This window comes from Acinonyx jubatus, chromosome D4, assembly GCF_027475565.1.
Source record: "Acinonyx jubatus isolate Ajub_Pintada_27869175 chromosome D4, VMU_Ajub_asm_v1.0, whole genome shotgun sequence".
NCBI lineage: Eukaryota > Metazoa > Chordata > Mammalia > Carnivora > Felidae > Acinonyx > Acinonyx jubatus.
The window spans coordinates 32,582,314-32,597,719 of NC_069391.1; the positions used below are offsets into that span (position 1 = coordinate 32,582,314).

The 15,406-nt window shown below is 38.1% G+C and overlaps 1 protein-coding gene across 4 annotated transcripts in view; it reads right to left on the bottom strand.

Moving 5' to 3' along the window:
• TGFBR1 (transforming growth factor beta receptor 1) overlaps window positions 1-15,406 on the bottom strand; it is a 57,381-nt gene that overhangs the window by 31,593 nt on the left and 10,382 nt on the right. Inside the window, exon 2 of one of the 4 annotated variants that reach the window (XM_053204884.1) lies at window positions 2,884-2,986. The exons of 2 other annotated variants lie outside the window; for them this stretch is intronic. In XM_053204884.1, coding sequence (XP_053060859.1) covers window positions 2,884-2,986 — 103 coding nt within the window. Of the gene's footprint in view, window positions 1-2,883; window positions 2,987-15,406 lie in introns of those variants that run through there. One more of the 4 variants, XM_053204885.1, reaches the window with a different exon arrangement.

The following is a 15,406-nucleotide window of genomic DNA, read 5'->3' on the forward strand; positions in this document are numbered from 1 at the left end:
TTGTCAGATCGAACAAATCACTCTATTTATAGTTTGCTGTTAAAGGGTCTCTCATTACATTAAGAAGGGCCAAGTTTTTTAAAATTTGTTTTCCCACCATTTAATCCTGGACTCTTAGATGGTGATCACAAAAATACATGCTGACGCAGTATTTCCCAAACCAGAGGTCCCAAGTATGTTGGGAGGAAAAGGGGAGTCTACAAATTGTGTACAAAAAAATTTTTAATGCTTTCATTTAAAAGATAATCTAGGGGCGCCTGGGTGGCTCAGTCAATTGAGCGTCCGACTTCGGCTCAGGTCATGATCTCGCGGTCCGTGAGTTCGAGCCCCGCGTCGGGCTCTGTGCTGACAGCTCAGAGCCTGGAGCCTGCTTCCGATTCTGTGTCTCCCTCTCTCTGACCCTCCCCCGTTCATGCTCTGTTTTTCTCCATCTCAAAAATAAATAAACGTTAAAAAAAAAATTAAAAAAAAAATAAAAATAAAATAAAAGATAATCTAAAATGAATGATAAAAATTCTGGATCATAAGTAACCACAATCTAAACAAGTACTGTCAGTAGGCTGTCTTTCACTGATACTTCTTTGGTTGTATTAAGATCTCCCTCAGGCCAAACGTTTCTCATGGCACACTGTGCAAGGAAAGGTCTCACTGTAACTGTAACCAACAGTGAAAAATACTGTACAGGAAACTAGAATCATCAAAGCATATGACAATACAGGCATCGTCAAAAGCCAACAAACAGTCTAACAGCTAATACCATATATATATGCTGCAAGTATTACACGGGTCCTATCTTTGTAGCACAATTGCAAAAGTTCATTAGAAATAAATGTGGATGGAAGTACCCAATGACATTTTTCCATTCTCACTTCCAGCATGAGCTGGTATAGAGAACCATTTAATAAAGACTTCAGTAATGTCATCATGTTAACCTCATCTCCGAGTGAACACCACAGCTGACATCTCATTAAAACCGGTATTTAAGGAATGTTTGCTGGCAAGTGTTTTGGTCAGACATGAGGTCTGATTATCCCGAACTTAAGAACAAAGCCTTAAAGTCATTAATAGCACCTTGCACAACATTACTTACAGAGAATGGATACTTGCAGCTTTTAGTATCACTCAAGTGAAAATAGAGAAACAGATTTAAAATGGCATGAGACCTGAGGCTATTTTTTTCTATTGTGAAACCTAAACATCACCTGTCTCACCGAATAACTATTAACTTGAAATTTGTTAGTTTCATAGTTGTCTTTGTATTTAATTTGCAGTCTTGGTTTATAGTTATAAATGAGCCAAAAACAATAAAAAATTTTTTATCTAGTTTCACAGCTATACAATTTAAGTAACATGAAAAATACATCCTGCATGTTTCCTTTTAAAGGGGTTACTACTTATGGCAAGTTTGAGAAAATTAGGGCTAAAGGGCTTCTCTGAACAAGTGTCTTTCAACAAGAATAGGTCACTGGACAAATATAAACTTCACTTAACATAAAGCTTAACCAGATTAGGGTTTATTTCTTGACAGAATTTTAAAATTCTATTTTACTACTCTAAATCAGAGTTGAGACTGAATACAAGATTGCTGTTAAACATATATGATGTTTAGAGTTGACATATATGATGACAGTTCAGAGAAAAAATAAAATAATTTAAAAATTTCCATCAATTCATGAGCTTTAATTCTCATTTTTTTAATTCAAATTTATTTTATGAATAGATAGATCTGACCCCTAGCTACCTCTCTTTTTTAATTAGGCTGTTGTTAATTTTTAAACGCACATACAGGGCAAAATTTCTATCTAAAAAAGGTGTACAATGATGTCTTCTTCCCACTCCAGAGCCCAGGTTTCACACCCTCCTCTGCAGCATCCTTTAACACCAGCCCACCAACTCGACTCTTTCATTCTGCAACTTCTCACTGAGCATATCTATCTATCTGCCAGGTACTGCGCAGGCTGCAGGGTGTAGGGATGAATAAGACAAGTATCTGGACTGCAGGAGCTCAGCAGGGTGGATTAAATGGAGCACTAAAATCCAGGGTCCGGAGGACAATGATCAAAGTGCTTCAACTCTGCCAAGGTAGAAGGGATATCAAGAAAAGCTTCACAGGCCATCTGAGTCAGAACTTGGAGCATATGTAAATCTGCTAGATAGCTGAAGGTGAGAAAGTTGTCCTGACAGCTTTTTGTCCTGAGGTTTTTTCTCCTCAGTGGCAGGATTTTATCCTTGGTGGCTAGCATCCCAAATGTTAATGAGACCATCAGATTTCAATAACTACTCAAGATATTAACCATAATGGTTTCATTTCATCAGCAAAATGAACATAATCCCTTCCTGACCTATTTCATCATCTCAACGAGATCGTCAAATGAGATACTGTACAATAGCACATCTTGAAACTACTAATATAAATCATATGTGACCACACAGAATTATCACATATAATAAATGGCGTTGTTCCACACAGTTTTTATTTGTAGGCCACCAAAGAAACGCGTCTTCCCCAAAGTAGTACGTAAAGTTCCACTGTACAGTCCTAGACAGGGCCGCAGGAAACCTTGAAGACTGTCTCATTCTAATTCAGTTCCGTCATTTTATTAATGCAGAAACTAAAACTGAGGAGTACCAAAATAATTTATAACAACATCCTACCCATGTTACAGGTGGATGTGAATTCCCACTACATTTTCATCACAAACATGTGATGGTATTGGTATCTGTATGTTTCTGAGTTAGTATCCAGATGTTAAATAACTGAAATCTTTCAAGACTCCCCAGTGGTTCAATAGGACAGCTTCTTGTTTGGACCCCTAGAGTTGGGCTTTTCTGCCTGACAGCAAAGATACGAATCAAACTCCCTGTTCAGTACCTTTCTCCTACCTTGGTCACCTGTTGCTTCCAGGCCCCAATATCTACCAGCAGCTACAGCTTCCTCCATTCTATGATGAACATTTTCCCACACTCTCACTTCTGAAATCTGCATCTGCATTACAATCAAGGTAAAAAGAAAACTTCAGCCTCTGGACAGAAAGGTAAGACACGATATTGCTACTGCAACCGAACCATGTACAAACTTGGCTATGTATAGAAGGAATTACTGATTTAATTATCACTTTAATTATTTGCATTGGTATCTCTCCTGCAAATAAAATTTAGCTTAACCTTATTCCCCATTAAGGTCTTCAGGCAAATTTCACAACGATTCAGCACTGCAATGAAAAGCCACTGTGTTCACAGAAAACTGTCAATCCCATGCGAGGAAATACAATTACTAGCAATAGAAATTTCCAAAGACTGCAAAATAAATCACAGAATTTTCAAAATTAGAAGATGTTGGTGTGATGTGAAGGACTGTCAGAAACCAAACATCTAGCTGTCAAAGTGACAACAGTAAAGAGAGACAGCGGGACTCCTGGGGTTATCAACTTCACTGATGGTGATAAATCCCAAATTGAGATTCTAGCACTTGGTCCCAACTATAAAGGAAACTTCCATCATTGCTTCATTTGAGTGTGTCTGGAGGTCACACATCAAAACCCTATTCTTTCTACCTCCCTTCACTGCTAGTCAGCTAGGGCCATCCAGGGCTGATTCACAAACCCAGGTACCCTGCTAAACAAGTGGAAAAGCAGACAGCCTGCGAACAGTACACAGAACAGACAGGTCTATGACCTTTGTTGATTAAATAAAAACTGGCACCAGAAACCTTGTCTTCCCAGGCCAATAACTTACTCCCCGCTTTATGCATATACTTCAATACTCCCTCCTTTTTCAACCCTTGTTGTTTGGTCTCACGATCCTTCTTTCCCTCTGTCAAGTACTTGACTGAAACATCTGTTGAAATTCACTAATGATGCCTTTCTGGTGAAATTCAACGTTCTTTTCTAAAATTCTTCAGGATATGAGACACACTGACACATTGTTCTTTATTAGTTTACATGACACCACACTTCCATGTCCACAGTCAGCCCTCTGCTACCTCTCAAATCTACATCTCTACACTTCTTGGCCTTGTGCTCCAAACTCATATTTTAACTGCCTTCCAAGAAACACTCTGCTTGGCTTGCCTTTTACTGCAAAGTCAACACATTCAAAACCAAAATACAACATTATTCCTCTAATAGTGGGAGATGTAATCAAAGGGCCCCACAAGGACTCAGGTTCCTTCATTGCTGAGACAGCTCAGCAGTAAAAAAGCAACAGGAGGATGAAGATTTCCCTCTCAGAGACTGAATTCCAATCTTTTCACCACTCTAACTTTGCGGGTGATGACCCTTACTTTCCCTTACCCTTCCCATTATAGCACAATTATGTGTTGCGACCTAGTGAGAGTATTCCCAAATATTACAAATATGCACCAAAAGACAGGTAAAGGACATGAACGATGCCTTTTATCTAGTCTGCTTAGCTACTGTTAAAAACTGAAGATCATACCACTGTTGGCAAGGATGAAGGCAAAAGTTAGAATACATACAAACCCTTTTAGGTACTGCTGGCAACCCGGCTACAATCTTGTCCGCGTCCCACTCCAGTTCTGCCTCCGGTCTTCCCTCTAGGCCCAGTGCCACACCCTCTCTCAAGGAGTCTGGTCCTCTCTTCTCTTCTCCCTGCTCCAGCTCTGGGGAAAGCATACTAGGTTCTCTTCTTTTGTAAATATGCTGCCAATCTCTGTAAACAAGGCTAAAACCCTGACCACCAACAGGGTTTTATTCTTCCAAGTACTCAGTGGTTCTTCTCAACTCCACCCCCTTAGGGTTACCTGGCAGCTGTAATGTCAAAGTGAGCTTGTCAAAACACCAAGCACCATACAGCGTGAAAGCGAATTCTCTAGTCTAGTCCGGATAACATTCCACTCCCAAATTTAGGGCTTTAAAACAAAAATATGATTTACCCAAAAATGTTTCCAGAAAGTCCAAGGACTTAAGAAACATTTCTAATTCAACATACAACTCCAACCTGGAGGACTAGGGGCACGCCTAAATTCTCAATCACTTGTTTTTTGTTTTTTTGTTTTTCACAATACTTCCATTTTCTAGTCTCCTGAGCTCCATGGAATTAGTTGATATAAAGTTAACTGATATCCAAGAAAAACACACTAAGAACAGGCTGCCTCAATGGCAAGATGAGATTTAACAGGGACAATTAATATAAAGGCCTTCGTTTAGGCTCAAATAAAATAAACTGCATAAATACAGGATAAAGATTTGCTTAGCAAATTTGGGGAATCTGTTTAACAACAGATTTTTAAAAGTCAACAGCATTTACTGTTAACTGTAGCCATGGTGATAGGGGAGACAGAGAGAGAACTGGGCACAAAATTCCACAAATGTCCAAATAATAAATAATCAGTGTTACTTGAACATCCATCTGCTATGTACATATGGGTCAGAAAATCAAAGAACGAATTCGACAAAGTTTGACTGGAAAGGTATCCTAGCCGTGGAGACCAACTACCTCATTTTATAGACCTAGTGTCTATTTGTCTCACTCCAATACTAAATCAAATCATGAGGTCAGGATGTGGTAAATTTTGTTTCATAAAAAGCATTTCCTTACTACAGCTCCTCCCTACAATGAACTGACTGCCTCACAGAAGATTCTGACTTCTCTATCATTAGAGATATTTAAGCGGAGGCTTAATGACCAATAGTCAGAATTTGTGAAGTAGGGATCTCCTGCACTAAGTAAAGGGTTGATGTAAAACTAAAACTCTACAATTCTTCAAATAGTAAGATTCTATTGTTACAAGTTGCATCAAATATTACACATCCATACTTTCCTTTTTTTTTTTTAAATATTTGTTTATTTTTGAGTGAGCAAGGAGGGGCAGAGAAAGAGGGTGACAGAGGACCTGAAGCAGGCTCCACACTGACAGCACGGAGCCCAATGCAGGGCTCAAACTCACAAACTGCAAGATGATGACCTGATGCTTAACCAACTGAGCCACCCAGGCGCCCCTCCATGTTTTCATTTTTTGACTAATTCAACTTAAGTTGACATCTTCAAGGTACAGCATTTAGGGTAGCGAAACTCATTGTATAATTGTTTGTTCATCTATTTCCTCCATTACACTGTAGGTTAGTATTTTATGAGTATTTTATGCATCTCTGCATTCCTAGGTCCAGAATCCAGAAAGGATCCAGTATGATTCTTGAATAAACATCCCAGGAGTATCTCTTTTGTATGTGGGTGGTCACTAGCACCAGGGTCCTCAATTAAATGGCCAAGCAACCAAATTTTTTCACTTTTAACTACCTTCATTTTTGAAGTCTTTTTCCCATCTCTCAATGCTCTCCTTTCAACTGTCTGAAATTCCCACTTAAGTACCTCCCTTAAGTCCATTTGATGGACAATACCCCATCATCCAGAATAACCTCTTCCTGCATATAAATGGAAGGCAACCTGACACTTCCAAGATTACAAATGAACATACCCTCTGACCTAGAAGGAATGTAGCCTACAGATATACTTTACATGTGAAAAGTGCCTAACATACATGGTTATTAATTTCCTAAGAATTTTATACTAGGTTGTTTCTAATCCTGCCTATGCATCTATCAATAGAACTGGTGAAATAACATGATGGTATCACTAAAATGGAAGACCATACAGCTACAAAAAAAAAAAAAATTGATGTTTTCATAAAAAATTGTTTTCAAAAAAATTGATGATGATTAACATAGACTAACCCCTAAGATGTATTAAGTAAAAATCTGGGGGCGCCTGGGTGGCTTAGTCAGTTGACCATCTGACTCTTGATTTCAGTTCAAGTCATGATCCCAGGGTAGTGGGATAAAGCCCAACATCGGGCTCTGTGTTGAGTATGGAGCCTGCTTGAGATTCTTTCTCTCCCTCTACCCATCTTCTCTGATCAGGCTCTCTCTCTAAAAAACAACTGCATAGTGCAGAACAGTATATTTAATACAGTAACATTCTGGCTAAAAAGCAAAGGTAGGAAGGAAAGAAGAAAGGAAAATACATATACACATTGGCTTGTACATATTACAAAGCATCTCCCTGGAAATACAAAAGCAATAGGTAACACTGACTTCCACGGAAGGGCACTGGGTACCCAGATGATAGGGATGGGAGGAGACTTTTCACTACACACACATTTGTACTTTTTGAATTTAGAAAAATGTGAGTGTATTATATCTATTCAGTGTCATAAAAAAATAAAAAATGCCTTTCTATGCTCCATCCCTTTCTCCTATACTATCTTCAAAACTCCTAACTTAGTACATTTACTATATGGAGTATTGCCACCTCATGCCAATTTCAAAACTTTAATGTTCTTTCTGTGAAACAATTTGCCAAGATACAGTAATAGCCTTTAAAATATACTTTTTTGGGGGGGCACCTGGTTGGCTCAATCAGTAGAACATGCAACCTGTGATCTCAGGGTCATGACTTTGAGCCCCACACTGGGTGTACAGATTACTTAAATAAATAAAACTTTAAAAAAAACTTAAAAAAAAGTAAATATTACTTAAAAAAATAAAACTTCTTTAACTCTATTAATACTACTTCTTAGAAAGTTGTCTAAAGGAGTAACAAGAGATAAGAGCAAAGATACGCACGCAGATGTTTGTTACAGCATTTTATGGTTGAAAACAACCTATATGAATGACAATATGACAATGACAAAATAAATTATGACACAGTCATAAGTGGGATGCTATACAGGCATTAAAGCTGATATTTTAGAAGCATTTTTAAGGACAGGGAAATGGTTATATTACTAAAGCTATATACAATGTGATTATAATTCTATTGCTATCATGTGTCTTGTTTTTTTTTTTTTTTAACCACTTCAAAGAGTTGAAGGGGTATGTTGATATACAGAGCAGATGTGTACCCTAGCCCCTAAAAAGAATAGAGAAACTTTTATCTCTGATGGTTAGCGCTACACCATTAACTGAATTTCTTGGTTTTTCCCAATCTAAACATACCTTTATAGTTTCTCATTATAGTTTATGTGGACTAGTGGTTATTACAAGAGTATGATAATTAATATAAGGTAATTCAGAGACAAAAAGAAGTTCGAATCCTATCTCTGCCAGACAGCCTGTAAGTAATCTTGGGGAAGTTGCTTAACTTTTTTGAGACTGTTTTCTAAATTTATAACAACAGCAATCTCAGAAGGTTTGAGATTGAGATAATATGTACAGAAATAAGAATACTCAGGGGACCCTGGGTGGCTCAGTTGGTTGAGCGTCCAACTCTTGATTCTGGCTCATGTCAGGATCCCAAAGTCGTGGGACTGAGCGTGGCAGCAGGTTCTGTGCTAAATGTGGAAGCCAGCTTAAGATTCTGTCTCCCTCTGCCCCTCTCCCCCATTCACGCTCTCCCTCTCTCTCTAGCTCTCTAAAATAGAAAGAAAGAAAGAAAGAAAGAAAGAAAGAAAGAAAGACAGACTTAGCATAGTACTCAGCACATAAAATGCTAAAAAATTCATTTATGCATTCATTCAACAAGTATTTATTAGCACCTACTATGTGCCAGTCCCTGTTATACCTGCTGTACAGAGAATCAGAGCAAACCTTTACACAAGTCCAGAAGACAACACTGACACAGAATACATAATGTAAACAGTGTGCACATAAAGCAGTGAACATTCCCATCAGCTATTTCTGTCTCTTTCTCCATTCACGGGTACCCATACAGAGTTTTTCAGCAGTATGACTGTTTGAACAGGGTTATTAGAACTTCAGTAGTTCTTAGGCAGCGTGAGATGTACCTACAAGAAAGTAGATTTTCAGTTCCAACCCAAATTAACAAAGTGTTGGAATACATCCAGTGTGCACATATCCCTAACAAATAGAGAATCATAACTCATAAAATGTTCATGCTTGGAGGAACCTGGTAATTACCTGATCCTTTTCTCTTATTTTTCAGCTGAGGAAACAGAAATGCCCAAAGAGTTACATCAACACAATCTAGATATATTCTAAAAGCACAGGGGAAAAAAGCATATTGGAAAATCTATGGTGATCTCTCCCAAGTAGGACACGATGAAAGACTCAAGCCTTTCCCTCTGGAAAGCAACACTGGCTCTAGGTGATGTGACTCAGTTGCACAGGTACTGAGGTACAGGGATGAACCTAAATGAAAAGTGGCAAATCATTCTGGGCTACAATAAAGCTAAAATAGAACTGTGGTAAGAGAAGGAAGTGGTGACCACCCACCAGCTACCTTTGAATTAAAGGAAGAAGAGAATCACACCTGGGCCTGCAAATAGCAAAAGACCTACTGGAGCCATAAAGAAACGAGCTGGTGTCACTGTGTACTTCATATTTTAGAAGCGCAGAGTAAGGCCTAAACACCTTTCACCAGAACAGTGTATGTAACCTGTGTGGGAACAAAGGAGGAACACCTTCAGGAGGACCGAGAAGCCTAGGAGATTCCTGCTGTTGAGGAGCTCACAATGTAAGGTAGAAAGCCAGCACGCCATGGGTAGAGGGTAACGCACAAAGTGCGGTGAGAGCAGAGAATAGGGACACTTCCCTCAAAGATGGTGTCTCCCCTGAGACTTATAGAAGGCTAAAGAAGAAAGGGAAGTCATTCCAGGGAGATGCTATACCAGGATTCTGTACAGATTCAGGAATAAGAGACTTCAAGCAGTTTAGGAAAATGTAAATAGATCATATAAATCATCTCGATATAAACAACATGAAAAAAAGGATAACAAAATTCAACACCTATTCATGATAGGTGTTTCTCAAACCAGCAATGAATAGAAAACAAAAATTCAAATATGTATCATTTACAAAAGCATCCAAAATCAAATACATAGGAATAAATCTAACAATATATAAGACCTGACCTCTACAGGGAAAGCTTCAAAGCATTACTTGACAGAAATTATGAAGAATACAAAAGAAAATTAATTTATTTATAAATGGAGGGACATTCAATACTATAAGATGTTAATATTCTGCAAAGTGACCTGCAGATTCAACAAAATCAAATCAAAATCCTACAGCTGTGTGTGTGTGTGCGCGCGCACGTGTGTGTGTGTGTGTGTGTGTGTGTGTAGGAATTCACAAGCTAATTCTAAAACCTATATAGAAAAATATCCCAAGAACGGCCAAAGCAATTTTGGAAAACAATGCTTTTGGAAGACCTACACTACAGAATATCAAGACCCATCATAACATGATAATAATTAGGACTATTAATTAAGTATTGGCATGAGAACAAACAGAACAAATAGATTCCAGAAACAGATTCTCACATCTACAACTATTTGATTTATGATAGCAGTGACACTGCAGGGCCCTGGGAAAAGGAAGATATTACCAACAGTAGTGCTGGATCAACTAGGCATACAAATTTTAAAAATAAAAAATAAAACACATACACACACATACATATACACAGTGAAATATTACTCAGCCATAAAAAAGAATGAAATCTTGCCATTTGCAATGACATGAATGGAGCTAGAGAGTATTATGCTAAGCAAAGTAAGTCAGAAAAAGACAAATACCACATGATTTCACTCACATGTGGAATTTAACAAACGGAACAAATAAGCAAAGGAGAGAGAGAGAGAGAGAGAGAGAGAGAGAGAGAGGGAGAGGGAGAGAGAGAGGCAAACCAAGAAAAAGACTCTGAATTATAGAGTACAAACTGATGGTTACCAGTGGGGAGGAGGGTAGGGGGATTAAATAGGTGATGGGGATTAGGAGTGCACTTGTTGATATGAGCACCAGGTATCATATGAAGTGTTGAATCACTAAATTCTAAACCTGAAATAAATATTACATTGTATGTTAACTAACTAGAATTTAAGTAAAACTTGAGAGAGGAAAAAAGTAACATTATGCTGTACGGTAACTAGCTGGAATTAAAATTAAAAATTAGGGGTGCCTGGGTGGCTCAGTTGGTTAAGCGACCAACTTTGGCTCAGGTCACGATCTCGCGGTTCGTGAGTTTGAGCCCTGCGTCAGGCTCTGTGCTGACAGCTCAGAGCCTGGAGCCTGCTTCAGATTCTGTGTCTCCCTCTCTCTCTGCCCCTCACCTGCTCGTGCTCTGTCTCTATCTCTCAAAAAATAAATAAATGTTAAAAAAAATTTTTAATTAAAAATTAAATTAAAAAATAATATATATATATATTTCATTCCATAATGAAAAATCAACTCCAGATGGACTATACATATCAACATTAAAGTAAAGCAAGATGACTTCTAGAATAAAACATAAATATTTTCAAGACATTGAGTCCAGAAAGATTAATCAAATAGGATTCAAAAAGCCCTAACCTTTAAGAGAAAACAACGGAAGTTAAACTACATTAAAATACATTAAAGTCTGTCAAAAAGATACTGTTCTCCTATATCATTTTTCTTATTCATGTCTTTTTCTTCTTTTAGATTTTCAAATATTTGTCCATTTTAGTACTGTGTTTAAAAAGAATCAATTTGGTGTTTTATAGATCAAATCTACTGTAATTTTTTCTAAACCTTTATTTCCTTTGCATGCAGTTAGGTTGATTTGTACTTAATTCCTTCTCTAGCTTGAAATCTTCTTGCTTTCGAATTTTCTCTTGGGTACTGCTTTAGCAAAATCCCCACTAGTTTTGTAGGGCTTGTGTTGCCGGTCATTTCTAAATGGTTTGTAATTACAACTATAATTTCTTCTTTACTACAGGGATTATTTAGAAGAAAAATCTTATATTTCCAAGAGGATATATTATTTATTTTGACTTTTTCTTTTAGTTGTTGTGAATTTCTAATTTGGGTATTCTTTGTAGACCTTCCTATCACCAGTTTCCTGGAAAAGTGAAGAAGTATTTTAAAAGAATAGTGTTCATGATTATAAAATTGGAATACATTAAATCTTTATTATTGTGTTACTCAAATATTCTTTTCTAATTTTTTTAATGTTTACTTATTTTTGAAAGAGACAGAATGCAAGCGGGGGAGGGGCAAAGAGAGAGGGAGACAGAATCTAAAGCAGGCTCCAAGCTCTGAGCTGTCGGCAGAGAGTCCAACATGAGGCTTGAACCCACGAACCATGAGATCACGACCTGAGCTGAAGTCGGACGCTTAACCCACTGAGCCACCCAGGTGTCCTGACCATTGCTTATTTTTTTAGTTAGATTTTATTTTTATCAAAGTTATGTATGTACAGAGTCTACAGTGTCAATAATTCTACAAAACTGTTACCCCTCCTCCCACAAAAAAGATAGCAGCTCTCCAACATCCAGCCCTTTCTATTTCCTGCTCCACGGAAGCAATCACACTTTCCACACTTAATTGAGTCTCTTGGTATTTAGCTTTATGTCATTCCCATCCCTTTTCAGAACAAAGAAACACTGAATTTAGCTAAAAGAGGAATGGCAGAGATAAACACTGCTGGAAATCTCCAAGACTTGGTGAACCACACATATAGGTACACAAGTTTTAATTTCTTGACTTCCCTAGTCTGAAATGTTCATCTTCTTTGTCAAACAAAATATCAAAGCAAGCAGTTCAATTCTGGTTGCAGTCTCCTAGAGGAATACAGCTAAATTAAACCAAATAAGGACAGAAAAGACCAGCCAAAATGAGGTGACTTTTATAATATGTTGTAATATTTCTAACCACTAAATCCATGGCCTTTCTTGGGGCATGAGGATGTGAGAGTATCTAATGTTGTCTGAGCTCCTTTCAGAAGAACCAACCAAACACAGTTTTCAGACATCACGATATAAATGTCCAGAAGCTTAGCACTAGGAATATGGGTTTCAAATTGCTGTTAGCATTAATGCTAGCATTTTGGTTACTGAAGAAGGCCTCTAGTAGAAGGCTGGTTATTAAAAGGTAAGGGTCTATCAGGACTTGATGTATAGAATTATGCAGCACATGTACAGAATTTATGACATCTATATAGAAGTCAATAATTACTATGCCCTAGCTATGGTTTAGAATGGTTCACAGGTGATTACACCCATTTGTTCCATGAGACTTTCCCCCCAGTTCCAGGATCTCTATGCTAAATTAGATGCAAGCACCCCAGCTATTTCCTTAGGGCATGCCATCTGTTTGCAATGCACAGCTAATTCTGAGTCTGTTGCTCCTTGAAAAGTATCCCCTAAGGTTTCTGCCTGACTCCTAAATTCAAATTTATTGAAACTCCTCCCTCCTTCCCCTTCTCCCATCATAAGGCAAGGGAAGGCTAGATCTGACATGACGTATATGATCAATGAGAAATGGTGGAAAGTCTCTAGCTAGAAGAATATTTATGTGACCTTGCCTTTTGTTTGTTTGTTTGTTTGTTTGTTTTTTAAAGAATAAAGTGGAAAAAACAATTGTGATCTTGGGGAAAAAGACTGCATGAGAGCAGAAAGACTCAAGCTCATAAATGCATTATAAATAGGGGTGCCTGGGGTGGCTTGGTTGGTTAAGCATCCGACTTTGGCTCAGGTCATGATCTCACAGTTCGTGGGTTCGAGCCCCACATTGAACTCTCTGTTGAGAGTTCAGAACCTGAAGCCTGCTTTGGATTCTGTGTCTCCCCCTCTCTCTGCCCCTCCCCCACTCATGCTGTCTCTCTCTCAAAAAAAAACATTTTTAAAAAATGCATTATAGGGGCGCCTGGGTGGCTCAGTCGGTTAAGCGGCCGACTTCGGCTCAGGTCATGATCTCACGGTCCGTGAGTTTGAGCCCCGCGTCGGGCTCTGTGCTGACAGCTCAGAACCTGGAGCCTGTTTCAGATTCTGCGTCTCCCTCTCTCTGACGCTCACCCGTTCATGCTCTGTCTCTCTCTGTCTCAAAAATAAATAAAAATGTTAAAAAAAATTTTTTTAAATGCATTATAAATAAGGAAGACAACAAAAGTTAAAATTTACCATGGGAAAAATAAAATCAAAACAATGGAAAGAGAAAAAATAGAGTATGTGTTCATAAGAAAGTGATCTACAGTGATAACTGTGTTAATTGGCTTGCTTTGTTGGTGATTAGAGCATTTCAAATAATTTACAAAAAAAAAAAGAAGAGAGAGAAAAGAAAGAAAAGTAAAGGACAAAAGATCTGTGGTTCTCAATCCTTAAAGAATGTCAAGAAAAGGGCCGACTGTGTGTATCCCAGAGGGCACTGGGCCCTGGCTTTTTTACTTCGTTTGGCTATAGCAAGTACTGTTGGTTTGTCTATGTTTAGAGAGATCAGTATTAGAAACATATCTGGGATGAGGAGATACTATAGATTTTTTTCAATTATCCCAACTTTTTAGTATGAAGATTTTCAAACATTCAGAAACATTCAGAACATTCAGAAAAACTGTGAACACCTAAATTCTGTAATTGGCACTATTTTGCTATATTGATTTTACCATTATTTACCATCTGTTGAGGGTCTAATTTCAGAGCATTTAAGGAGATCTTCCATAAATTCAGGCAATTAAAAAAAACCATTCTCCCTAATGGAGACTTGAATGAGAAAAAGGGTGCTAGGGGTGCCTAGGTGGCTCAGTTGGGTAAGTGTCCAACTCTTGATTCTGGCTCAGGTCACAATCCCAGTTTGTTAGATCAAGCCCCACATCGGGTTCTGTGCTGACAGTGCAGAGCCTGCTTGGGATTCTCTCTCTCTGACCCTCCCCCACGTGCTCACTCTTTTCTCTCAGAAATAAACATTTTTTAAAAAGGGGTGGGGGATGCTAAGTGAAGTTTTGTTTTTTGGTTTTTTTTTTAATTTTTTTCAACTTTTTTATTTTTATTTTTGGGACAGAGAGAGACAGAGCATGAACGGGGGAGGGCCAGAGAGAGAGGGAGACACAGAATCGGAAACAGGCTCCAAGCTCTGAGCCATCAGCCCAGAGCCTGACGCGGGGCTCGAACTCACAAACTGCGAGATCGTGACCTGGCTGAAGTCAGATGCTTAACCGACTTGCGCCACCCAGGTGCCCTGTAAGTGAAGTTTTAAGTGAAATTCCTGTTTAGTTATTAGCTGAATTATTTTCCTAAAATTATCCTGAAATACCATATATGTTCAGAGTCCCAGTTTCCTCACCTGTAAAATAAAGTGAGACAAAATATAATCATGATCCCCATACTTATGGTTGTTTATAGCCTAAAAATCCTATATTTCTATGAAATTTTCTTAAAAATAACTGCCATTTACTTTGTTTTCTATGTGGCAGGAAGTATGCTATAATCTCATTTAATCTTCATAGGTTCCTTAAAATTTTGAGATACCACATTCATGAAAACTACCCACCGTTTTTAGTAGCATGCAGCCACTCTGACCTAATTCCAGTTGCACTTCCCCTTCACATTTTCAGTACCTTTTACTAACATCAATTTTGTACTGCTTTGGTGGAACCAGCTAGAACTAGCAAACAGAAATTTTCATTCCTCACTGAGAAACATGAGCAAACTCTGGTCCCTGGTGTGTAATTTTTTTCCAAATGTAAAATGCGA